Raw genomic sequence first — 27,009 nt, forward strand, 5'->3', positions numbered from 1 at the left:
TTGCTCATCTCTCGGATCCAGTGATCACAAATGTCTGCTGTTCTCCCCAAACACAACATCGGGAGGGAGATGTGAGGTGCAGTGGGGGAAAAGGACGTCTGGTAACCCAGAACAGAAAGGAGGCCTTGGCACGATGTATGACAAGCACTGATTGGTCTGCCATATATGAGGTGGAGAACGTCGATGCAAAGGTGGAGAATAGGGGGCCGATTTCTAGTTTTCATAACAATCGGTAATCTGCATTTTTGGATGCCGATTATGGACGATTAAATGAGGAAGCCACGAGGAAACTGCGTTGCAGGCTGACCACCTGTTACGCGAGTGTAGCAAGGAGCCAGGGTACGTTGCTAGCTAACATTAAACTTATATTGTAAAAAAAACAGTCAATCTTCACCTAATCATTAGTTAACTACACATGGTTGATGATATTACTAGGTTAACTAGCTTTTCCTGCATTGTGTATAATCATTGCGGTGCCTGATAATTTATCATCAAATCACAGCCAACTTTGCCAAACCGGGGATGATTTAACAAAAGCACATTCGCAAAAAAAGCACAATCGTTGCACGACTGTACCTAACCATGAACATCAATGCCTTTCTTAAAATCAATACACAGAAGTATTTTTTTTTACCTGTATATTTAGCTAAAATAAATTAATGTTAGCAGGCAATATTAACTAGGGAAAATGTGTCACTTCTCTTGCGTTCATTGCATGCAGAATCAGGGTATATGCAACTGTTTGGGCTGCCTGGCTCGTTGCGAACTAATATGCCAGAATTTTACATCATTATGACATAACATTGAAGCTTGTGCAATGTAACAGCAATATTTAGACTTATGGATGCCACCCGTTCGATAAAATCCGGAACGGTTCCGTATTTCACAAAAATAATAAACGTTTTGTTTTCGAAAGTATAGTTTCCGGATTTTACCATATTAATGACCAATGGCTCGTATTTCTGTGTTTATGATTTGATAGAGCTGTCTGACTGAGCGGTGGTAGGGGCAGCAGGCTCGTAAGCTCGTAAGCACTCAGTCAAATTTTACTGCGTTTGCCAGCAGCTCTAAGCAATGCTTGCTTCACAGCGCTGTTTATGACTTCAAGCCTATCAACTCCTGAGATTAGGCTGGCAATACCAAAGTGCCTATTAGAACATCCAATAGTCAAAGGTATATGAAATACAAATGGTATAGAGAGAAAAACGCATCATAATTCCTATAATAACTAACTACAACCTAAAAGTTCTTAACTGGGAATATTGAAGAAGTGGGAATATTGAACCACCAGCTTTCATATGTTCTCATGTTCTGAGCAAGGAACTTCAACGTTAGCTTTTTTACATGGCACATACTGCAGTTTTACTTTCTTCTCCAACACTGTTTTTGCATTATTTAAACCAAATGGAGCATCATTATTTATTTGAGACCAAATAGATTTTTATTTATGTATTATATTACGTTAAAATAAGTGTTCATTGTTCATTCAGTATTGTAATTGTCATATATATATATATATATATATATATATATATATATATATATATGTATTTATAAAAAATCGGGCGGTATCGGTATTGGAGTTGAAAAATCAGAATCAGTCAACCCCTAGTGGAGACATTCAACTTATGCATTCAAACTGCACTTGATGTATGCATGCCAACAACAACACTGGACAAGCCCTAGATGACTGACCAAATAAAGGCTGCCATCAGGAAAAGACAGATGATTTTCAATAGATGGGGAAATGGAGAAAAACAATGAAATGGAGAAAATACAGAAACAAAGCGCAAATGCTTATCAAGGAAGCAAAGACAAACTACCACAAAACTGAAATTCTAAAGCCATGACATCATTTTCTGGAATTTTCCGAGCTGTTTAAAGGCAGATTCAACTTAGTGTATGTAAACTTCTGACCCATTGGAATTGTGATACATTGAATTATGAGTGAAATAATCTGTGAAATAATTTTTTGAAAAATGACTTGTGTCATGCACAAAGTAAATGTCCTAACCAACTTGCCAAAACTATAGTTTGTTAACAAGATATTTGCGGAGTGGTTGAAAAACAAGTTTTAATGACTCCAACCTAAGTGTATGTAAACTTCCGACTTCAACTGCATGTCCAAAGATCACGCAAAGCTTCTGCAATGTCTGTCTGACATTGAACTGTGTCCAAATTACTAGCCTGGCTCCACAGATACCCCACCGGAAGAAGGAAGAGGGTGATGGCAAATGGCACATTTAGCCCTTGGTCAGAGGTCACCTCTAGAGAACACTTCCATGGGCTTGGAGGCAAAGCAGCTGGAAGAGTGGGCCACATCCAACAACATATATTTTTCTAGAGACCATCCACAACCTGCACCACTAATCCTAGGAGGACAGGAAGTACCAGTGGTAACAACAGCTAAGTATCATCTAGACTCGAACCGCAGTGGTGCCACGTGTGGTGCAGTCAGTGAGGAAGGCCTCAAAACACCTGTTACTTTGACTGTTCTTGCCAGAAATGGCCTACCCACTGATGATCTGGTCAATGTATACACTACACTGGTCAGGCCTTGTCTGGAATATGGTGGAGGGCCTTGAGGATCATCTCCAGAGGTGAAGCAGTCCAACCACAGCTCCCGTCACTGCAGAGCAGGCGAGAGCAGGCTGCAGGGCACCTGGTGAAGGACATGCACACTCTTGACCACTGAATGACCTGCTCCCTACAAAAAGAGGTAACTGCACCACCAGGCTGCTGAGAAACAGCAACAAACTGTCCTGTATAACTGCCCGTACGAACCGCCTGTGAAACGCCACTCTACCCACCGCTATCAGATTGTCTAATAACTTAAATGGTTCCCCCAAATATTATATTTTTAACAGTCACACTTTAATATTTCAATTTCCGTCATGGAAAATGTCCTGTAATGTTTCAAGTGTTCTGTATTCTGATTTTCACGTATTATGTATTTCTATGAGCAAGAATAAATTAACTCTGACACACACACACACACACACACACACACACACACACACACACACACACACACACACACACACACACACACACACACACACACACACACACACACACACACACACACACACACACACACACACACGCCCAGTGGAGCAGTGGCAGCTGTGCTCGTACCGTTAGCCAATCAGGGTTAAATCATGCGTTGAGCGTTTCACAGACAGGACCCAAGGGCCCCCCTCACCACCTGAGTCTCACTGCCCTGCCCTGAGTCAGGACCACTAGACTTGACCTCATCTAGACTAGACCAACAGACTGGACCAGACCTAGATTAGACCTGACCACCGGACTGGACCACACCAACAAAAAAACACACCAGGGGACTAAACTAGACCGTTCACCGACAATAACCAAAACATCTAGACCGCTATAAACCACTAAACAACTGGTTCCTCTCCATCTGTGTCTAGCAGAACTAGCCAGACCTAGATCACAACGTAGTAGTTTTAAGACAAGGCTGAAAAAGACTGTGTGAATCAAATCAAATGTCATTTGTCACATGCTTGGTAAACAACAGGTGTAGACTAACAGTGAAATGCTTACTTACAGGCCCTTCCCAACAAGGCAGAGAGACAGAAAATAGAAAAATAATAGAAAGGTTAAACACGTAATAATAAAAGTAATAATAAATACACAATGAGTAACAATACCTTGGCTATATACACAGAGTACCCGTACCGAGTCCATGTGCAGAGGTACATATGTACATATAACTAGGAATAAAGTGACAGATGGTAAACAGTAGCAGCAGTGTATGTGATGAGTCAAAAGTGATTCGTGCAAAAAGGGTCAATGCAGAGAGTCTGGGTAGCTATTTGGATAACTATTTAACAAAACTATTTTGGGGGTAGAAGCTGTTCGGGGTCCTGTTGGTTCCAGACTTGGTGCATCGGTACCACTTGCCGCGCAATACCAGAGAGAACAGTCCATGACTTGGGTGGCTGGAGTCAGGGCCGTGCACACTACCTTCTGTAGCGCCTTGCAGCCGGATGCCAAGCAGTTCCTGTACCAAGCGCTGATGCAGCCAGTCAATATACTCTCAATGGTGCAGCTGAAAAACTTTGAGGATCTGAGGGCTCATGCCAAATCTTTTCAGACTCCTGAGGCGGAAGGGGCATCGTCGTGCCCTCTTCGCGACTGTGTTTGTGTGTGTGGACCATGATACATCCTTAGTGATGTAGACACCGAGGAACTTGAAGCTCTCGGCCCGCTCCACTACAGCCCCGTCGAAGTGAATGAAGGCGTGCTCTGCCCTCTGTCTCCTGTAGTCCATGATCAACTCCTCTGTCTTGCTGACATTGAGGGAGAGATTGCTATCCTGGCACCACACTACCAGGTTTCTGACCTCCTCCCTATGGGCTGTCTCGTCGTCTGTGATCAGGCCTACCACCGTCGTGGTCGTCTGCAAACTTAATGATGGTGTTGGAGTCGTGCACGGCCACCCAGTCATAGGTGAACAGGGAGTACAGGAGGGGACTAAGCATGTGCAGCAGTGTGATGTTGTTCCCCTAGATTATGCACCAAGTTGCACACAAGGACCAATTCAAAAAAGCCAGGTCAAGAGGGGATGTTAATAATTTGATAATAATAATAATTCAGTGTGTTTTTTATTTCATCACTGATGATGACCGACTCTCTTCTCTGTATACATCAATGAGGTCGCTCTTGCTGCTGGTGAGTCTCTGATCCACCTCTACGCAGACGACACCATTCTGTATACTTCTGGCCCTTCTTTGGACACTGTGTTAACAACCCTCCAGGCAAGCTTCAATGCCATACAACTCTCCTTCCGTGGCCTCCAATTGCTCTTAAATACAAGTAAAACTAAATGCATGCTCTTCAACCGATCGCTACCTGCACCTCTGGACAGCTCTGACTTAGAATACGTGGACAACTACAAATACTTTAGGTGTCTGGTTAGACTGTAAACTCTCCTTCCAGACCCATATCAAACATCTCCAATCCAAAGTTAAATCTAGAATTGGCTTCCTATTTCGCAACAAAGCATCCTTCACTCATGCTGCCAAACATACCCTTGTAAAACTGACCATCCTACCAATCCTCGACTTTGGCGATGTCATTTACAAAATAGCCTCCAATACCCTACTCAACAAATTGGATGCAGTCTATCACAGTGCAATCCGTTTTGTCACCAAAGCCCCATATACTACCCACCATTGCGACCTGTACGCTCTCGTTGGCTGGCCCTCGCTTCATACTCGTCGCCAAACCCACTGGCTCCATGACATCTACAAGACCCTGCTAGGTAAAGTCCCCCCTTATCTCAGCTCGCTGGTCACCATAGCATCTCCCACCTGTAGCACACGCTCCAACAGGTATATCTCTCTAGTCACCCCCAAAACCAATTCTTTCTTTGGCCGCCTCTCCTTCCAGTTCTCTGCTGCCAATGACTGGAACGAACTACAAAAATCTCTGAAACTGGAAACACTTATCTCCCTCACTAGCTTTAAGCGCCAACTGTCAGAGCAGCTCACAGATTACTGCACCTGTACATAGCCCACCTATAATTTAGCCCTTCTCACCTCATTTGCTCACATTGTATATAGACTTGTTTATACTGTATTATTGACTGTATGTTTGTTTTACTCCATGTGTAACTCTATGTCGTTGTATCTGTCGAACTGCTTTGCTTTATCTTTATCTTTCTGTTGATGCATCTACTAGTGGTTTGGAAGCTGTACTATCCCAAGTGCAAGATGGGAAAGCCGTAGCCAGGTCAATAGCTTTTGCTAGTAAATCTCTTAATCATGCACAATCCAAGTATCTTGCTCACCGGCTGGAATTTCTAGCCATGAAACACCTTATCATCCCATGGGTAACGGTCAAGCAGAATGTCTGAATCGCACACTGGTTGGGATGATTAGAGCTCAGCCAGCTCGGTCCAAGGCTAAATGGCCTCAGATGTTGAACACATTGCCATTCTCCTATAACTGCACTGTTCACAAGATTACTGGGTTTCCGCCATTCTTCTTGATGTTTGGACGCACCCCTAGGTTGCCGGTAGATGTTATGTTTGAAAGTGTGCTGTTGGATGGGGACACAGTAGATGTAGATAAGTATGTCCAGTCTCTGGGTGAGGATCTGAGAGAGGCTATGACAAAGGCCCAGCAGCATGCCAGTAAGCAAACAAAAGAGACAAGCCGAGGTCTACAACAGACGGTCTAATGGTCACTCGGTGCAGAAGGGAGACAGAGTTCTACTTGCTAACAAGAGGGAAAAGGGCAAGAAGAAACTGGCTGATCACTGGGAGAGTGTGGTGTACATAGTGGTTGCGAAGAACAGCTCACTGAACACATATCGTATCCAACACCTTACCACATGGATCTCTATCGAGTGGTGACGTAATCTCGGAGATGTCTGCAGAGTCCAGCCAAATGGATGGGAGTGACTGTCCACTCGGTAGCAGGCCTGTCCACTGGGTAGCAGACTGTCCACTGGGTAGCAGGCCTGTCCACTGGGTAGCAGACTGTCCACTGGGTAGCAGGCCTGTCCACTGGGTAGCAGGACTGTCCACTGGGTAGCAGGCCTGTCCACTCGGTAGCAGACTGTCCACTGGGTAGCAGGCCTGTCCACTGGGTAGCAGGCCTGTCCACTGGGTAGCAGGCCTGTCCACTGGGTAGCAGACTGTCCACTGGGTAGCAGGACTGTCCACTGGGTAGCAGGACTGTCCACTGGGTAGCAGACTGTCCACTGGGTAGCAGGCCTGTCCACTGGGTAGCGGCCTGTCCACTGGGTAGCAGGCCTGTCCACTGGGTAGCAGGACTGTCCACTGGGTAGCAGGCCTGTCCACTCGGTAGCAGACTGTCCACTGGGTAGCAGGCCTGTCCACTGGGTAGCAGACTGTCCACTGGGTAGCAGGCCTGTCCACTGGGTAGCAGGACTGTCCACTGGGTAGCAGGACTGTCCACTGGGTAGCAGACTGTCCACTGGGTAGCAGGACTGTCCACTGGGTAGCAGGACTGTCCACTGGGTAGCAGGACTGTCCACTGGGTAGCGGCCTGTCCACTGGGTAGCAGGCCTGTCCACTGGGTAGCAGGACTGTCCACTGGGTAGCAGGCCTGTCCACTCGGTAGCAGACTGTCCACTGGGTAGCAGGCCTGTCCACTGGGTAGCAGACTGTCCACTGGGTAGCAGGCCTGTCCACTGGGTAGCAGGACTGTCCACTGGGTAGCAGGACTGTCCACTGGGTAGCAGACTGTCCACTGGGTAGCAGGACTGTCCACTGGGTAGCAGGCCTGTCCACTGGGTAGCAGACTGTCCACTGGGTAGCAGGACTGTCCACTGGGTAGCAGGCCTGTCCACTGGGTAGCAGACTGTCCACTGGGTAGCAGGCCTGTCCACTGGGTAGCAGGCCTGTCCACTGGGTAGCAGACTGTCCACTGGGTAGCAGACTGTCCACTGGGTAGCAGACTGTCCACTGGGTAGCAGGCCTGTCCACTGGGTAGCAGGCCTGTCCACTGGGTAGCAGACTGTCCACTGGGTAGCAAGGACCAGTTCAAATAGGCCAGGTCAAGGGGATGTTAATAATTTGATAATAATAATAATTCAGTGTGTTTATTTAATTACAGCTGCATAGCTGAAGGTATGATGTCCTTGGTTCCCAAATTGTTCAATATAAAACCGTGGTAATGTTACACAATGTGCTGTTATGCAACCATAAGTTTGTTACAATGTGGAGAAGATAAAAGATTTATGTTAACACGTTTCACCAAGCTCACTAACTAGAGTATCTATTGTAACTTGTGAGTACTTGAGTGAGTGTCCATGTGCTTGCGCAGGTGCCTGAGAGCTATGACTGCGCCAAGGGCTAACATATTGTGTGTTGTCTCTTCGTGTGCAGGGCCTATAAAAATGATTCAACTAGCAGACCTCCAGTTGTGGCAGCGTCCTAATTAAAAGTACACAGCGCAGAACGAACCACGCTCCACACGCACCCCTGAGAGGCCACCGTGTTGAGGGTCAGCATGTTGGATGTGTTGTTGCCTACCCTCACCACCTGGAAGCGGCCCGTCAGGAAGTCCAGGATCCAGTTGCAGAGGGAAATGTTCAGTCCCAGTGACGAGCTTGGAGGGCACTATGGCTTTGAATGCTGAGATGTAGTCAATGAACAGCATTCTCACATACAGTGCATTCGGAAAGTATTCAGACCACTTGACTTTTTCCCATTTCGTTACATTACAGCCTTATTCTAAAATTGATTGAATTGTTTTTTGCCCTCATCAATCTACACACAATACCCCATAAGGACAAAGCAAAAACTGGTTAGACATTTTTGCTAATTCACAAAAAAATGAAAATATCACATTTACCTAAGTATTCAGACCCTTTATTTAGTACTTTGTTGAAGCACCTTTGGCAGTGATTACAGCCTTGAGTCTTCTTGGGTATGACACTACAAGCTTGGCACCCCTGTATTTGGGGAGTTTCTCCCATTCTTCTCTGCAGGTCCTCTCAAACTCTGTCAGGTTGGATGGGGAGCGTCATTGCACAGTTATTTTCAGGTCTCTCCAGAGATTTTTGATCAGATTTAAGTCTGGGCTCTGGCTGGGCCACTCAAGGACATTCAGAGACATGTCCCGAAGCCACTCCTGTATTGACTTGGATGTGTGCTTAGGGTCGCTGTCCTGTTGGAAGGTGAACCTTCGCCCCAGTCTGAGGTCCTAAATGCTCTGGAGCAGGTTTTCATCTAGTATATCTCTGTACTTTGCTCCATTCATCTTTTCCTTGATCCTGACTAGTCTCCCAGTCCCTGCCACTAAAAAACATCCCCACAGCATGATGCTACCAGCACCATGCTTCACCATAGGGATGGTACCAGGTTTCCTCCAGACGTGACGCTTGACATTCAGGCCAAAGAGTTCAATCTTGGTTTCATCAGACCAGAGAATCTTGTTTCTCATGGTCTGAGAGTCTTTAGGTGACTTTTGGCAAACTCCAAGCAGTTTGTCATGTGCCTTTTACTGAGGAATGGCTTCCGTCTGGCGACTCTACCATAAAGGCCTCATTGGTGGAGTGTTGCAGAGATGGTTGTCCTTCTGGAAGCTTCTCCCATCTCCACAGAGATGGTCAGAGTGACCATCGGGCTCTTGGTCACCTCCCTGACCAAGGCCCTTCTCTCCCGATTGCTCAATTTGGTCGGGCGGCCACCTCTATTTAAGAAAGATGGAGGCCACTGTGTTCTTCGGGACCTTCAATGCTGCAGACATTTTTGGTACCTCGGATTGTGCCTCGGCACAATGATGATCAATGGAAACAGGATGCATCTGAACTCAATTTCAAGTGTCATCACAAAGGGTCTGAATACTTATGTAAATAAGGTATCTGTTTTTAATTTTTAATACATTTGCAAAAATGTCTAAAAACCTATTTTTGCTTTGTTATTATGGGGTATAGTGTATAGATTGCTTCAGATTTTTTAAATGTAATCTATTTTAGAATAAGGCTGTAACGTAACAAAATGTGGAAAAAGTCAAGGGGTCTGAATATTTTCCAAAGGCACTGTAGGTGTTCCTCGTGTCCAGGTGGGAAAGGGCAGTGTGGGGTACAATAGAGATGTCGTAATCTGTGGCTCTGTTGGGTCAGTAAGCAAAATGGACCGGGTCCAGAGTGTCTGAGATGGTGATGAGCCATGACCAACCTTTCAAAGCATTTCATGGCTACAGATGTGAGTGCTACGGGGCGATAGTCATTTAGACAGGTTAGCTTGGCGTTCTTGGGCACAGGGACTATGGTGGTGTCATGACTGGCCTGTTCGGGTCAGGTTAACGTTGACCACAATTCTGCATAGATATCTCTCACACCCCACCAAAGGGGGTAGAGAGGTAGGTGGTATTATGACACCTCACTCCCATTGTAAGATCTTAAGGCAGCAGACAAAATCCTTTGTCCCCTCAGTGTAGAGGAATGGAATGTATGATGGCCCTATGGAGCGCTAACCTCAGGACAGTAACATGCAATAAATGGACTTTGGGACAATATATTTCGTAAATCAAAATGGTGGTAATGACGATAGATGGAATATGAATATCAAAATGAATGTCGTTTTTGTTATGTTGTTAAACGTTCAATGACGACGTTATAATGAAAACATTGTAACTTGAAGAGTTTGTATATTATGTACCTCATGTTTGCATACTGTACGTTGTGTGGAAAATGTCCAGATCAAAGAGAATGTTTTTGTAAAGATGAAATGTGAAGTTAGTTGTCTAAATTGGATCTGAGTAAAAATCCAGACCTTGCCTCGTAACTAGTTATGCCCAGAGAACTTGCCATAAAGACAGACCTGAGGGTTTAAAACATGTGAGCTTAGAATTTACACATCAGACGAGATGGCTGTGCGCTGCAGCCAAGGTCGAGGATTAGTCGCATCCCCAAAATCCAACACGAGGTTGAAGAAGACAAAAGAAACTCTTAACAATCAATGCTATGGTTGAGTAGCTGTATCTAAGAAGGTGAACTCAAGAAGGACCACCAGGTTATCCAAGGAATCATGGGTCTACATTGCTTTCATTCCACGCTGGAACCTTTCCCACTGATGATTAGCCGTCCCTTGATGGGTTAAAGACACCACATGTAACTTGTGGTTAGAAGACCCCTCTCACAGAACGAGGGCGAAGAAACAGAGCACTACGAGAAAGGACACTGACATAGAGTGGACAATCATAGACTTACACCCGGTAACAACAGAGGTGTTGCCATCAGAGGAGGAGGAACTCGGTCCACGAGGAGATACCCCATCGGACACCTTCGACAAGTAATTACATCATTATATTCTGACCCAGTTCGGGGCAAGATCCGGGCTCTTCGCTGGCCATGGCAGAACACTGACATTCCGGTCGTGCAGGAAATCACGCACAGAACGAGCAGTATGTCTGGTGGCATTGTCAGGATGAGCCCGCATGAAGGGTACCACATGAGGGAGGAGGATGTCTTCCCTGGAACGCACAGCGTTGAGATTGCTGCAATGACAACAAGCTCAGTCCGATGACGCTGTGACACACCGCCCCTGACCATGACGGACCCTCCACCTCCAAATCGATCCCGCTCCAGAGTACAGGCCTCAGTGTAACGCTCATTCCTTCGACGATAAACGCGAATCCGACCATCAGCCAAACCAAAACCAAAAGTCTGAGCACAGATGGAGGGATTGTGCGTTCCTGGAGTAACTCGGCCAGTTGTTGTTGCCATCCTGTACCTTTCCCGCAGGTGTGTTCGGATGTACTGATCCTGTGAAGGTGTTGTTACACGTGGTCTGTCACTGCGAGGACGATCAGCTGTCCGTCCTGTCACCCTGAAGGGCTGTCTTAGGCGTCTCACAGTACGGACATTGCAATGTATGGCCACATCTGCAGTCCTCATGCCTCCTTGCAGATGAGCAGGGACCCTGGGCATCTTTCTTTTGTTTTTTTTCAGAGTCAGTAGAAAGGCCTCTTTAGTGTCCTACGTTTTCCTAACTGTGACCTTAATTGCCTACCGTCTGTAGGAGCTCAAGACTTCAGTAAAACACCTACACTTCTCTCTCACTCACTCAACTCTGAATAGAGAGAACGTTGAGTGAGCCAAAGCCAAAACCCATTTCAGAGCCACTATAAAGTCCTGAGGGGAACTCTGCATGCTCCGTCCGGCTAGATTTCCTCTCCGTTTCCTCATTCCTCAGAGTCTGGCTGACGAATGGGAATTGTAAAAGCCATATTTAAACACAGAGACAGTTTGGTTCGCTCTGAGAGTTTAACAGACACACCTGTGTTGTTTTCTGCAGCTCTGAATGACTGACTGACATCCAGGGGGGAAACACCACTGCCCCATGGGCCCTTGACAGAGAAGAGAATCTGGAGGAGAGGACACACTCCTAACACTGCTAAAACACCCTACACACCCCTAAAGGTTCATACAAGCTCCACTCTGTTGACCTACATGCATGTCTGGGATGATGGTGTTGATGTGAGCCATGACCAGCCTTTCAAACCCTCTCTGCATCATTAAACAGCATAGCAGCCCAGATGTTAAGGCTACTGAGGTACTGTAGACATATCTCTGGTGATTAGATGGTAATTATAAAAGTATGATCATACCCTTCACAGGTCACTGAAGTGTGTGTGTGTGTGTGTGTGTGTGTGTGTGTGTGTGTGTGTGTGTGTGTGTGTGTGTGTGTGTGTGTGTGTGTGTGTGTGTGTGTGTGTGTGTGTGTGTGTGTGTGTGTGTGTGTGTGTGTGTGTGTGTGTGTGTGTGTGTGTGTGTATGAATGAATGATAGAGCTATTGAGGATCTAATGACTAGAACATAGGGATTACACAGCCTACAATGGGGTGGTGATGTGTCCATGTGTCAAAGTCTCAACATGGGTCTGTTCTGACTGTGAGGCGATGGAATGGTGGTGCAGAACTCTACCAGTGGACACACACAGTGCACACACACACACAGCATGTGGGGAAGTGTGACGGAGTTTCTAGATCTTTGCTAAAGCATGAAATGTGCTGCATTAGCATCCCCCTGGTGAGACTCTCTCTCGCACACACACACACACACACACACACACACACACACACACACACACACACACACACACACACACACACACACACACACACACACACACACACACACACACACACACACACACACACACACACACACACACACACACAGAGGGCATCAGTCTACATTTCTGAGGAACTGACATTCAAGTAGGCACATTTTTCTTCTTTTGGGCATTTACACTGAGTGAATAAAACATTAGGAACACCTTCCTAATATTGAGTTGCACCCCCTTTGGCCCTCAGAAGATCCTCAATTAGTCGTGGTATGGATTCTAAATCAAATCAGATAAAATGATATTGGTCACGTACACATGGTTAGCAGATGTTATTGCAAGTGTAGTGAAACGCTTGTGCTTCTAGTTCCGACAGTGCAGCAATATCTAACAATACCGCAACAACTACCTAGTACACACAAATCTAAGTAAAGGAATGGAATAAGAATATATACATGTACATATAAATATATGGATGAGCAATGACAGAGAGGCATAGGCAAGATGCAATAGATGGTATAAAATACAGTATGGACAGTATATACAAGGTGTCCAAAGTGTTCAATGCTGGCCCATGTGGACTCCACAGTTGTGTCAAGTTGGCTGGATGTCCTTTGGGTGGTGGACCATTCTAGATACACATAGGAAACAGTTGAGCGTATAAAAACAGGCAGTATTGCAGTTCTTGACACAAACCGGTGCACCTGGCACCTACTACTAAACCCCGTTCAAAGGCACTTAAATCTTTTGTCTTGCCCATTCACCCTCTGAATGGCACACATACACAATCACTGTCTCAGTTGTCTCAAGGTTTATGAATCCTTCTTTAACCGTTCTCCTCCCCTCCATCTACACTGATTGAAGTGGATTTAACAAGTGACATCAATAAGGGATCATAGAGTTCACCTGGATTCACCTGGTCAGTCTATGTCATGGAAATCGTTCTTAATGTTTTGTACACACAGTGTATACACATACAGTGTGTGTGTGTGTGTGTGTGTGTGTGTGTGTGTGTGTGTGTGTGTGTGTGTGTGTGTGTGTGTGTGTGTGTGTGTGTGTGTGTGTGTGTGTGTGTGTGTGTGTGTGTGTGTGTGTGTGTGTGCGTGCGTGCGTGCGTGCGTGCGTGCGTGCGTGCGTGCGTGCGTGCGTGCGTGCGTGCGTGCGTGTGTGCGTGAGTCTCTCTGGGAGGTCTTATATAACAGGAGGCAAACAGCAGAAGTGCATTATCTCTACATGTCTGCAGATACGGGACCTAATCTCAGAAGTACATACCTGCCACTGTACGTCACCTCTACACACACACACACTCTCAACAGAATGTTTGAAGTTAAAGCATCTGTCTTACACACCAGTAGTGAAAGTGTCAGTCCTTGTTAAATCAACATACACCTCCACACACATAAACAGCTAGCCGACAAATTAATTCACCCTCTCACACACCCCGACACACACAAACACACAGTCCCTCCCTCACCACGTCTATGATCTGCAGCAGAGTCATTCCCAGCTCCACCAGAAGAGGAGAGGAGTCGTTGATCACTGGCCTCTCCAGGCGGTTGTAGTTGGCCATCAACTCCTTGTACAGTCTGCGCTGGTGCTCCCCCTGTAGGGACCCTGGGGAACAACAAGGGAACCAGTGAGAGTTCATGTTAGTTAATAAAATGTCTATTCTACAGTTTCTCAGTTGGCTGGGTGGGGGGGGTCAGTGGCGATTAGGATGATGTGTTTGCTGGACCAGCTTTCATCCCCTTGACTCTTCTCCTCTCTCTTCCCTCTGTCCCACTGATCCCATTAAGAGCGGAGAGGAGAGGAGAGGAGAGGAGAGGAGAGGAGAGGAGAGGAGAGGAGAGGAGAGGAGAGGAGAGGAGAGCTAAACTACCTGCAGCACTGGTCAGTTAAGGACAATGGTCATTAAAACACACAGGCTGTTCATTAACTGATCCTAAAAGGGAGTTTGTTCAGAACGATGGCTAAACAGATGCAAGGCCTAAATGTGTTCTCCATGAGAGAGAAATTAATACATAACCGAAATGTGCAGACAGAGTTCACAAGAGAACACTCCAGTCCTAGACACGCTGTTCTGGGTTGGTTCATAGACAAATGTATGGATAAGAGGCAAGCAGTTGTAGTCTACAGTACACGTTGGCTTTGGGTTCACACCTCTCGCCTCATTGCACAGCCAACACCAGGAAGGGCAGACTGTGGAAGACACGCACAGACAGTCACATATGCATAAAAGAGAGAGAAATCATGGAGCGAAAGGAGAGAGAGACAGTGAGAGAAATGTAGGGAGAGTGTCTCTGTCCCAGTGTGTTGCTGATGAGGTCCATTGGGGCCATAGTGAGGTTACAGCAGGACAGGACTCTATTGGGAGTTCAGAGCGAGAAAGAGAGAGAGGTCGTGTCTACACTTGATACTTACATGTGACTTCTGCTATCAGAATAGGAAGATCGCATTGAAAAGACGGGTTTAGACGCACAAAAGTGGCTTTGTGGTCTGATTGTGTTCGGATCTGTCTGACCACTTCAGGAGCTGGTCAGAGATACATTGTGTGTAGATTTCTCCTCAGTCTGGACACAATCAGGCTACCAAAAGCATATAGTGTGGGCGACGTCATCAGCGCTCCCCGAACAAGTCTCCACAAAAATTGTGTTTTGGGACCGAGAGGCACCTTTTCATTATAACGAGGAAATACGTTCCTAGCGTGTGAGGAACGTGTTTGCTGGACTCCTAAATGCTAACCAGCTAGCTAATATGCTAACCCATTTTCAATCCCTTTAGCATTCCTTGCTAGCTAACAGAGGTTAGCCGACTAGTTAGCTACAGTAGTTAGCTACAGTAGTTAGCTACTGCCATCGGTTGCTGTTGCGGTATCATATTTAGCCTATTCCACCGTTTGTAGAATGGATACCGGCATTTGAATATAGCGCGGGAAAAGGGAATCCGGACATACTGTGGACACATTTAAAATGTAGGTGTAGATGCATGACGAGATCAGAACTCCATGATCAGAACACTAAAGCTACATGAACCTGTCAGGTCTAGACACGGCCAGAGAGGGGGAGAGAAACCTGAGCACCGCAGCACACCGACACTTACCCACTTCTTCATACAGCCGCGTACTTAAACATCTATATACTATATCCATACACCCACACTTCATATCTATACACCTGTATAGGCACACCTTCTGTACAACACCCATGTTGCACACAGCCTTTGATAACAGTGGTTTAAAGAGCTATCCATAGTACACGTCAATACTTACAACTTGTGCATTGATATAACTATTAGCAATTCAGCACCTGCTGTATAAGGCACAGCCCTGTGGGTTCTGAAAACATGTTGAGATTATGCAATCCACATACTGCACATCCATATTTGTCCATAATGCACATCATCGCATCTGTAGGTCTCCTGCATAATGCGCAGCTTGGCAGAAACACCCCCCCCCCCCTTCCTCTCACCCTCTCTAATGTTTTATTCCACTCTGATATATCAAGATGACATTCCTCTGGGACAGTCACCTTGTCATGGTGAGGGGGCTTTTGTACCTTAATGCCAGTGGGAGGTAACTCCAGGCAGGTCTAACTAGTGGTGTAAAGCACCCAAGTAAAATATTTATTTAAAGTACTACTTAAGTAGTTGTTTTTTTTAATCTGTACTTTACTATTTATATTTTTGCCAACTTTTACTTCACTACTTTCCTTGAGGAAATAATGTACTTTTTACTCCATACTTTTCCCTGACACCCAAAAGTGTTCGTTACATTTTGACAGAAACATTGTCAAATTCATAAGGAATTTGAAATGATTTATACTTCTACTTTTGATACTTAAGTGTATTCTAGAAATTCCAATTACTTTTAAAATGATTTTGCTACACAGCTGCAGGGAGGATTGCAGCAGGTTCCTTGGCAGACAAAGAGAAATCCACATCTGCATGGTTCAGATTGGAGTCACAAACACAGATTCACAGAACACACACACACTCATATTCCTCCATGTCCCCAATCTCATGATATTCATAGCTTCTCTAATGAAGAAATTATCTCTTTGTTCTCAGTGTCTGTCACACACACATACACTCATACACTCACACACAAGAGGAGAGTCAAATGCCACATCCTTTTTTCCTCTTACTAACCAAGGAGTCGATAGGCCTCCGCTAACTCCCCTCTTCCGCCTCCGGAAGGTGTGGTGGGGAGGAGTGTGCTAAGAGATAGTGTCTCTGTCTCTCGTTATATTTCTCTGTTTCTATCTCTTTGTGAGACCAGCGTCTAACAGTGATTGGTTATTCTTTTCATTGTTAGGCTACATCTGTCCTGCCTACAGCTGTGTGCTACATTCCACTGAGGGTGTCACGAATCTATTCTTAATGCCCTAATAATTCTAGCAACAACAAATAAAATGATTGAGTAAAACTGTTTATTGAAAATACATTTTGTAATTGAAGCAATGTTAGCCAGTAATTTTATTGTTGATCATGAAATTAATACAAAATGTATCCGTTTGTGGTCAAATGACCATTCATCTGGTTTTGGTGCCAAACTTCTGTTTACGTCTCCACTAGGTTATTCTTCCATTCGAGCATTTGTCAATTAAAAGTGACTATAAATCACTATAAAGGGACCATGTTTAAGAATTAAAATGCTTAAGTTAAAGGGGAGTTTCACCCTGGCTCTGCCACGGCATATAGTCATTACTATATTAACAACATTATGTTTAATCATAAGCATCAACATTATCCAAACCACAAGCTACAACTAGCACATCAGGCAGTGTCCCTGTGTATTCGTCTGCTCATAGTGAACCACAAAGTCCGGCATTCTTTTTATTTATAATTATTATTATTTATTTATTTTTTATTTATATATTATTATTTATTTTATTTTTTAAACCCCTCCACGACCCCCCCTCTTCGGAGGACAAATATATTTTTGTTTTTGTACAGCTTTTCTGCTACACATTTCACATATACATTTTGCATACATGGTACTTTTATATAAAGCAGTCACATAACAATAATATATTACCAAACATAAACTCTTTAATCCCACCCCTCAGCCACTCTCAGCCCATCCCACCTATCACCATAGACCTCTGCTCTTTAATCCCACCCCTCTGCCACTCTCAGCCCATCCCACCTATCACCATAGACCTCAGCTCTTTACTGTAGAGTAAAGAGCTGGCCCCCGAGACAGGTGAGCGTCCATGGCATGATCAGTGCTTAATTTCAGCCAGAACAGGATCCGGCACCTCTCAGATTTGACTTTGTTTGTTCTGGCATCCGGTACCTCTCGAGGCATGAGTTATTAATTATTTAACTGTTTGCACTGTATACATTCTAATAATAGCGATCAGTATTAAATCAAGTTGCCCCCTCGTTATTTTTCCCGCCCCCCAGAAAGACCATCATGTAAAAACGTGCTGATCTTTCTATGTAATAATCCTATCCTGCCACACTGATTCCAGACCTGCTCTTATATTTGTACATAGAGGTTATGGGGAGGGCCAGTGGGGTAAGTACCTGATCCTGACACAGGTATTGGTAGTGGTGGTCAGCTAGTGAAGAGGTCCCTACATAATCACGTCACATAGAGTCGTCTCCCTACTGAATTTGAATCATGGGAAAGCCAAATAAAAAATGGATAAGAAAAGGCAATCAAGTTTGACATTTTTCAAGTTCAAAAATCCAGAGAAAGATGGTGAATCGAACCCAGAACGAGCCAAAGAAATGTCAGTGCTGGAGGAGAGGGGTGAGCGGCAAACTGTTCCTGATGGCAATACTCATCCCACCAGTTCAGCATCACCACCGGCAGCTCCACAAGCTAGCCGGCCTCCTAGTGAGTCAGACTCAGTGGGAGAGGGAGACGGGGACCTGGGGGAGGGGGGCAGTGCATCCACCGACGAAGTGCTCGGAGCAGGTGCAAATTGCAGTTCAAGAACAAGCAAACGTATAAGCCTTGGCTGGTCATGCATAATTCAAAGTTGGGCTGTACAAAATGCAAAAAGGTAGGGAGCTTGGGTCTAAAAATGAGGGAATAAACGAGCAAAAGAGTGGGTGGAATGTACAGTAAATTAACATCCTATGTAAAAACAGATGTAAAAACAACAACAAGGTGGCTAAACATCACAGCCACAAGCAATCGCCATCACACTGCACACTGCCCTATCCCATCTGGACAAAATGAATATCTATGTTTTTTAATTGTTTTTTTTAGTTTATTTTATTTTTACAGGGACAGTGCACATTAATCAACGTTTCAGTAAAAGTGCCGGTTTTAGCCAGCCGGCTAATTTTCAACCGCAGTCCCTGGGCAGGTTATTAAAAACAATTACAATATAGACAATAGCACCATAGACATAGCAACATAGCAACATAGGACAAGCAAGACATAGCATACAGACAGAGCAACATAGAACAAAAAGCAGCAAGACAAAATTCATAAAAGCAACAAAGTGTTTCCATACCTCACAAGCTACAGACAACATGGAAAGCGGCAACACACAGCTAGGGACCATGTTCACAAATCTGATTGACCTTTAGCCATGTCTTCATGCATTTTGTGAAAGTGTGATATGTGGTGCAGTTATGTGTATCTGATGGCAGTGTATTCCAGACATGGGAAGCTCTCACAGAGAATGCAGATTTACTAAAGGTGCTTTTCCTTAGGGGAACTATACAGTCACCTCTCATGGCAGACCTTGTGGATCTGCTGCCATATGTCTGGGTTTTCTGTTTAACAAAAATATTGAGTGGAGGGGGAGCCAGGCCATTAAGGATCTTGAATACAAGACATGCATTGGTGTATTGCACAAGATTTTCCCAACTCAAGAGCTCATGTTTTCTAAGGATGTGACAATGATGATGGCTATTGGGCTTCCTATCAAGCACTTTGAGAGCCTGTTTGTAGACAGACTGAATAGGTTTTAATGTTGTACAGCAAGCTTGGGCCCAACTAGTCAAGCAGTATGTTAAGTGGGGGAGTATCATAGATTTGAAGTACAGTTTTGCTACCTCTGTAGTCAAACAATTTCGTATAAATCGGAAATTAGCTAGATTGAATTTAGTTATTTGAATGACCTTTTTCACATGCTTTTTAAAAGAGAGGTTGGAATCAAGTATGATGCCAAGGTACTTAAAATCGGATACCACCTGGAGCTTCTCCCCTGACACATAGACATCTGGCTCAGTAGCATCTGTTGCCCTCTTTGTGAAGAACATGCAAACAGTTTTTTTCACATTGAGATGCAAACACGAGTCACAGAGCCACTTTGTAACCTGGACCATTACCATTAGTTCGTTGACTACAGCTCAGCATTCAACACCATAGTACCCTCCAAGCTCATCAGCAAGCGGGAGGCCATGGGTCTCAAACCTGCCCTGTGCAATTGGGTCCTGGACGTTCTGACGGGCCGCCCCCAGGTGGTGAAGGTAGGAAACAACATCTCCACTTCGCTGACCCTCAACACTTGGGCCAAAAGGGTGCATGCTCAGCCCCCTCCTGTACTCCCTGTTCACCCACGACTGCATGGCCATGCATGCTTCCAACTCAATCATCAAGGTTTCAGACGACAACAGTAGTGGGCCTGATTACCAACAATGAAGAGACAGCAGACTGAAATGGTCCATAGACAGAACCCTGACAAACTTTTACAGATGCACAATCGAGAGCATCCTATCGGGCTGTATCACAGCCTGGTACGGCAGCTGCACCGCCCTCAACCGCAAGGCTCTCCAGAGGATGGAGGAGTCTGCACAACAAATCACCGGGGCAAACGACCTGCCCTCCATGACACCTACAGCACTCAATGTCACAGAAAAGACTAAAATGATCAAGGACAACAACCACCCGAGCCACTGATTGTTCACACCGCTACCATCCAGAAAGAGAGGTCAGTACAGGTGCATCAAAGCCGGGATCTTACATTACTCATATCACATGTATATACTGTATTTTATACCATCTATTGCACCTTCGCCATCGCTCATCCATATACCTACATGTACATATTCTCATTCACCCCTTTAGATTTGTGTATTAGGCACAGTTGAAGTTGGAAGTTTACATACACCTTAGCCAAATACATTTAAACGCAGTTTCACAATTTGTGACATTTAATCCTAGTAAAAATTCCCTGTCAAGGTCTTGAGATGTTGCTTCAAAATATCCACATAATTTTCCTCCCTCATGGTGCCATCTATTTTGTGAAGTGCACCAGTCCCTCCTGTAGCAAAGCTCCCCCACAACATGATGCTGCCACCCCCGTGCTTCCCGGTTGGGATGGTGTTCTTCGGCTTGCAAGCCACCCCCTTTTTCCTTCAAACATAACGATGGTCATTATGGCCAAACAGTTCTATTTTTGTTTCACATCAGACCATAGGACATTTCTCCAAAAAGTATGATCTTTGTCCCCATGTGCAGATGCAAACCGTAGTCTGGCTTTTTTATGGCGGTTTTGGAGCAGTGGCTTCTTCCTTGCTGAGCGGCCTTTCAGGTTATGTCGATATAGGACTCGTTTTACTGTGGATATAGATACTTTTGTACCTGTTTCCTCCAGCATCTTCACAAGGTCCTTTGCTGTTGTTCTGGGATTGATTTGCTTCTACACCTGCATTGCTTGCTGTTTGGGGTTTTAGGCTGTGTTTCTTTACAGCACTTTGTGACATCAGCTGATATAAGAAGGGCTTTATAAATACATTTGATTGATTTGCACTTTTCGCACCAAAGTACGTTCATCTCTCGGAGACAGAACACATCTCCTTCCTGAGCAGTATGACGGCTGCGTGGTCCCATGGTGTTTATACTTGTGTACTATTGTTTGTACAGATGAACGTGGTACCTTCAGGCGTTTAGAAATTGCTCCCAAGGATGAACCAGACTTGTGGAAGTCCACAATTTTTATTCTGAGGTCTTCGCTGATTTATTTTGATTTTCCCATGATGTCAAGCAAAGAGGCACTGAGTTTGAAGGTAGGCCTTGAAATACATCCACATGTACACCTCCAATTGACTCAAATTATGTCAATTAGCCTATCAGAAGCTTCTAAAGCCATAACATAATTTTCTGGAATTTTACAAGCTGTTTAACCTTTCTAGCGCAGCGGAACCCCTCGACAACATTCCGATAAAAAGGCAGCGTGCGAAATTCTAAAATATTTTTTTGAAATATGTAACTTTCACACATAAATAAGTCCAATACAGCACGTCCAAAACATCTTGTTAATCTACCCATCGTGTCTGATTTTAAAAATGCTTTACAGCTAAAGCATAACATATGATTATGTTAGGTCATAGCCAAGTTGAAAAAACACAGCCATTTTTCCAGCCAAAGATAGGAGTCACAAAAAGCAGAAATATAGATCAAATGAATCACTAACCTTTGATGATCTTCATCAGATGACACTCATTGGACATCATGTTACACAATACTTGGTCCTTCTGTGGCTCAGTTGGTAGAGCATGGCGCTTGTAACGCCAGGGTAGTGGGTTCGATTCCCGGGACCACCCATACGTAGAATGTATGCACACATGACTGTAAGTCGCTTTGGATAAAAGCGTCAGCTAAATGGCATATATTACATGTATGTTTTGTTTGATAATACACATAATAAACATTGACAACAGATACAAGTGTTATTCAAAGAATTAAAGATCGACTTCTCCTTAATGCAACCACTGTGTCAAATTTCAACAGAACTTTACGGAAAAAGCATAATCTGAGAACGACGCTCAGAACCCAAAACAGCCAGAGGAATATCCGCCATTTTGGAATCAACAAAGTTAGAAACAACACCATAAATATTCACTTACCTTTGATGATCTTCATCAGAAGGCACTCCCAGGAATCCCAGTTTGACAATAAATGACTGATTTGTTCCATAAAGTTCCATCATTTATGTCCAAATAGCCACTTGTTAGCGTGTTCAGCGCAGTAATCCATCTTCATGAGGAGCAGGCACTTCATCCAGACAAAAACTCAAAAAGTTCCATAAGGGTGCTTTAAAAACAAGTCAAATGATGTATGGAATCAATCTTTAGGATGTGTTTAACATAAAACATCAATAATGTTCCAACCGGAGAATTCCTTTGTCTTCAGAAAAGCACTGGAACGAGAGGTAACTCTGTCGGGAGCGAGCGTCATGAGACCAAGGCACTCTGCCAGACCACTGACTCAATGAGCCCCTCCTTTATAGTAGAATCCTCATTCAAGTTTCTAAATACGGTTGACATCTAGTGCAAGCCGTAGGAAGTGCAACTTTATCCATATCTCAATGTGTATTCGGTAGGCCAAGCTTTGAAAAACTACAAACCTCAGATGTCCCACTTCCTGGTTGGATTTTTCTCAGGTTTTCGCCTGCCATATGAGTTCTGTTATACACACAGACATAATTCAAACCGTTTTAGAAACTGCTGAGTGTTTTCTATCCAATACTACTAATTATATGCATATATTAGCATCTGGGACAGAGTAGGAGGCAGTCCTCTCTTGGCACGCTATTCATCCAAAAGTGATAATGCTGCCCCCTATCCCAAAAAAGTTAAAGGCACTGTCAACTTAGTGTATGTAAACTTCTAACCCACTGGAATTGTGATACAGTGAATTATAAGTGAAATAATGTTTGTAAACAACTGTTGGAAAAATTACTTGTGTCATGCACACAGAATATGTCCTACCCGACTTCACAAAACTATAGTTTGTTAACAAGAAATTTGTGGAGTGGTTGAAAAATGAGTTTTAATGACTCCAACCTAAGTGTATGTAAACTTCTGACTTCAACTGTAGTTGTTGGGGAATTGTTAGATTACTTGTTAGATATTATTGTTAGATATTACTGCACTGTCGGAACTAGAAGCACAAGCATTTCGCTACACTAACATTAACATCTGCTAACCATGTGTATGTGAGAAATAAAATGTGATTTTAATTTGAAGTTGACTCTCAGGAGTTAAACGGACTTGACATGGGGAGAGTCATTGTGGGAGGTTTTGAAAACGAAGGTAGGACATTTTCTGTTACTTTACCTTCACAGCACAGACCAAGTTTGTAATCTGAATATATGCTTCACATTATCACATAGGCAGGAGGCCTATATATTCTCATATGTGTGTTCTGCTGTTGCCTACATTTGAAGTTCTATTGAGATATTGTTCTACTGCTACATTGATGTCTTGAAAATTATATGAAATCCGGGTCTGGTGAGCCCCACAGCTGAGTATGTGTTCATATGGAGGGTGTTCTGCAGTGTCGTCTAAAAATGTTGCTGTAAGTTGATATCTAGAAAATGAGGCTATAAGAAATTCAGACTTGTGTAAAGCCCCGCAGATATTCTCAAGTTTGTGGGCATACTGCAGTGATGTCTGAAATTCATTAAATTAATTAGCACCTTGGAGAGCGCTGTCCGTTTCACCACCATAAATATTAGGCAACTTGGCTGTTAAGTTGTGTTTGACACTTTTTCTCTCAATGTGTTCCGGTACCTCAGAGCTCCCCCGGATAACCCCTCTAGCGCTCACCATGGTGTTCCAGGATCTCCCGATTTATGCACTGGGCATGATGACAGACACCTGTCTCAATCAATGACAGTAAATAACTTTCTCAGCTAGCTAGCCACTGTATTTGTCATCTTTTTTCAAAGAAATTCATTATTTCACTTTTATTTAACCTGGTAGGCCAGTTGACAAGAAGTTCTAATTTACAACTGCGACCCAGCCAAGATAAAGCAAAGCAGTGTGACACAAACGACAGAGTTACACGTGTAATAAACAAACATACAGTCAATAACACAATAGAAAAATCTATATAAAGTGCGTGCAAACGAGGTAAGAGTAGGGAGGTAAAGGCAATAAATAGGCCATAGTGGCGAAGTAATTACAATTTAGCAATCTGTCCTCTTGGTGCTGGCATCGGCTGTAGCTGAGCTTCTACCGTTAGCTAAATCCAACTCTTTGTTTTGAATCCTCTTCTCTACAAGTGAAAACAAACCCAGATTACCCAGGGTGATGATGACAATAGCCCATTGAATGACATTATCCTAGAGCTAATGTCCCAACAACACTAGAAATGTCAATAATAAAATAAAATATAAAATATAGCGAGAGTCAAAATATCACAAATATATAATATCAAATACCATAGGAAATGTGTTATACAAACACTTATCAATTGATTGAAAGTGGACTGACAGGTGGACGTTGTAAATAGATGGATATCGAGTAAAGAAATTACATGAATTTTTTTCTGATTGGTTAGAAAAAAAGGCAGGGCCCTGTGAGAGGGGAAATGAGCAGTCCCATACTGAAAGTGTGAGAAAGATGTAAAAGGAGAGATTCATTAGCGATACTGTAGGTGAGTGTGAAAGAGAGAAATACCTCGAAGTGGTGAAACTCAATATTTACATGTGTGCCTCTCAAGGGGATGAAAACAGAGGCAGAGAAAGTGAGAGAAGAAGAGATACGGCGATTAAGTTGAGTGGCCAGTAACGCACTGTCCTAATCTCTCTCTAACTCACCCTGACCCTTTTTTGTGATTTACACCATAAAGCTATGTCTCTCTCGCTCTCTTTTAAGGCGTCCGCTTGCCGATTTCAACAAACCATTTCTGTATGGACCTAGCTTTGTGCATGGGGGGCATTGTCGTGCTGAAACAGGCAAGAGCCTTCCCCAAACTGTTGCCACAAAGTTGGATGCACAAAATCATCTAGAATGTCATTTTATGCTGTAGTGTTAATATTTCCCTTCACTGGAACTAAGGGACCTAGCCCGAACCATGAAAAACAGCCCAGACCATTATTCATCCACCAAACTTTACAGTTGGTACTATACATTGGGGCAGGTAGTGTTCTCCTTGCATCCGCCAAACCCAGATTTGTCTGTCGGACTGCCAGATGGTGAAGTGGGATTCATCACTCCAGAGAACACGTTTCCACTGCTCCAGAGTCCAATGGCGGCAAGCTTTTCCACTCCAGCTTGAAATTGTTCATTGATCTTAGGCTTGTGTGCGGCTGCTAGGCCATGGAAACTCATTTCATGAAGCTCCCGACAAACAGTTCTCGCGCTGACGTTGCTTCCAGAGGCAGTTAGGAACATGGAACCGACGGCAGAATTTTTTTACGCGCAACTCTTTTCACTTGAAAAATACTGCACCGCACCTCTTTGATGTAAAATTGTGCGACGAAGATCTCTGCAAAAACGTCAACATTAATTATGAGCATTTTGAGGAAGTGGCTACGGGTCTTAAGATGGACAATCCCACTATTGTCGCTTTTTCAAGCGATGGTCTTTTAAGGGAGTAGTGAGCACGCTCCTCCGGTTCACCAAGCTGAGTTCGGGCTAGGCACCAGCAGAATGGAAGCATGCTAAAGCCTTTTCTCTCTCTGTTTTGTTCTCTCTCTCTCTCTCTCTCTCACACACTCTCTCTCCAGTCATCAGGGGCTATAGCTAGGTGTTTACTGCTGTTGTCTGTCTCCCTGCTAGAGCTGTGTGTCTGAATAACCAGCAGCCCAATCCCACAAAGGTTACAGCAAACCTCAGTCCTCTACACGTTACCCTACCGCTAACAAACATGTTTCCTCTAATATATGTTCCAACTCCCGTTTTTCTCTCAGATTATTGTCCAGGTAGGCTACAGAAGCCCCAAAGCAACTTCCAGACACACACACAAACATGTTCCAGTTAAAACACACCTTAATGGTACTATATGGTAATATGGATATGAAGCTTACCTTACCACTTGTGTGTGTGAAAGTGGGGGGGATTGGTAGCTTCACAGCCCAGCCCAGCACACTCTGACAGAATGACATACATTGATAGCCATCTCTCTCTGTCTGCCATTCTCGCTCGCTCCTTCTGCTCCCTCTCTCCATCTTTCATTCTCCATTAATATGAGCTTTTTTTGTTTCTGCTGTCCTGACACCTGACTGATTCTCTGAGTCTCTGTTTATTTATTTTTTTATTTTACCTTTATTTAACTAGGCAAGTCAGTTAACCTCTCTAGGGTAGGGGGCAGCATTCGGAATTTTGGATGAAAAGCATGCCCAAATTAAACCGCCTGCTACGCATATAACTGCTGGTAGATTTGGGTAGAAATCATTTTAAAGTTTCAAGAACTGTTAAAATAGTGTCCGTGAGTATAACACAACTGATTTGGCAAGCGAAAACCTGAGAAAAATCCATTCAGGAATGTTTTTTTTTGGGGGGGGGGGGTTGTAGTTTTCTATTCAATGCCATTACAGTATCCATTGACTTAGGACTCAATTTGCAGTTCCTATGCCTTCCACTAGATGTCAACAGTCTTTAGAAATTGTTTCAGGCTTGTATTCTTATAAATGAGGGAGTAAGACCAGTCTGAATGAGTGGACCCTTACGCGTCACAGAGCTTTTTCATGCGCAATCCCAAGAGAGTGCATTTCTTGTTTGCCTTTTTTTTTGTCCGG

General features: G+C 44.1%; 1 protein-coding gene across 1 annotated transcript in view; it reads right to left on the minus strand.

Annotated features, from left to right (window-relative positions):
* LOC118363490 (neuronal acetylcholine receptor subunit alpha-7-like) overlaps window positions 1-27,009 on the minus strand; it is a 68,967-nt gene that overhangs the window by 32,079 nt on the left and 9,879 nt on the right. Inside the window, exon 3 of the mRNA XM_035744399.2 lies at window positions 14,046-14,185. Coding sequence (XP_035600292.2) covers window positions 14,046-14,185 — 140 coding nt within the window. The remainder of the gene's footprint in view (window positions 1-14,045; window positions 14,186-27,009) is intronic.

Source organism: Oncorhynchus keta, chromosome 30, assembly GCF_023373465.1.
Source record: "Oncorhynchus keta strain PuntledgeMale-10-30-2019 chromosome 30, Oket_V2, whole genome shotgun sequence".
NCBI classification, from domain to species: Eukaryota; Metazoa; Chordata; class Actinopteri; order Salmoniformes; family Salmonidae; genus Oncorhynchus; species Oncorhynchus keta.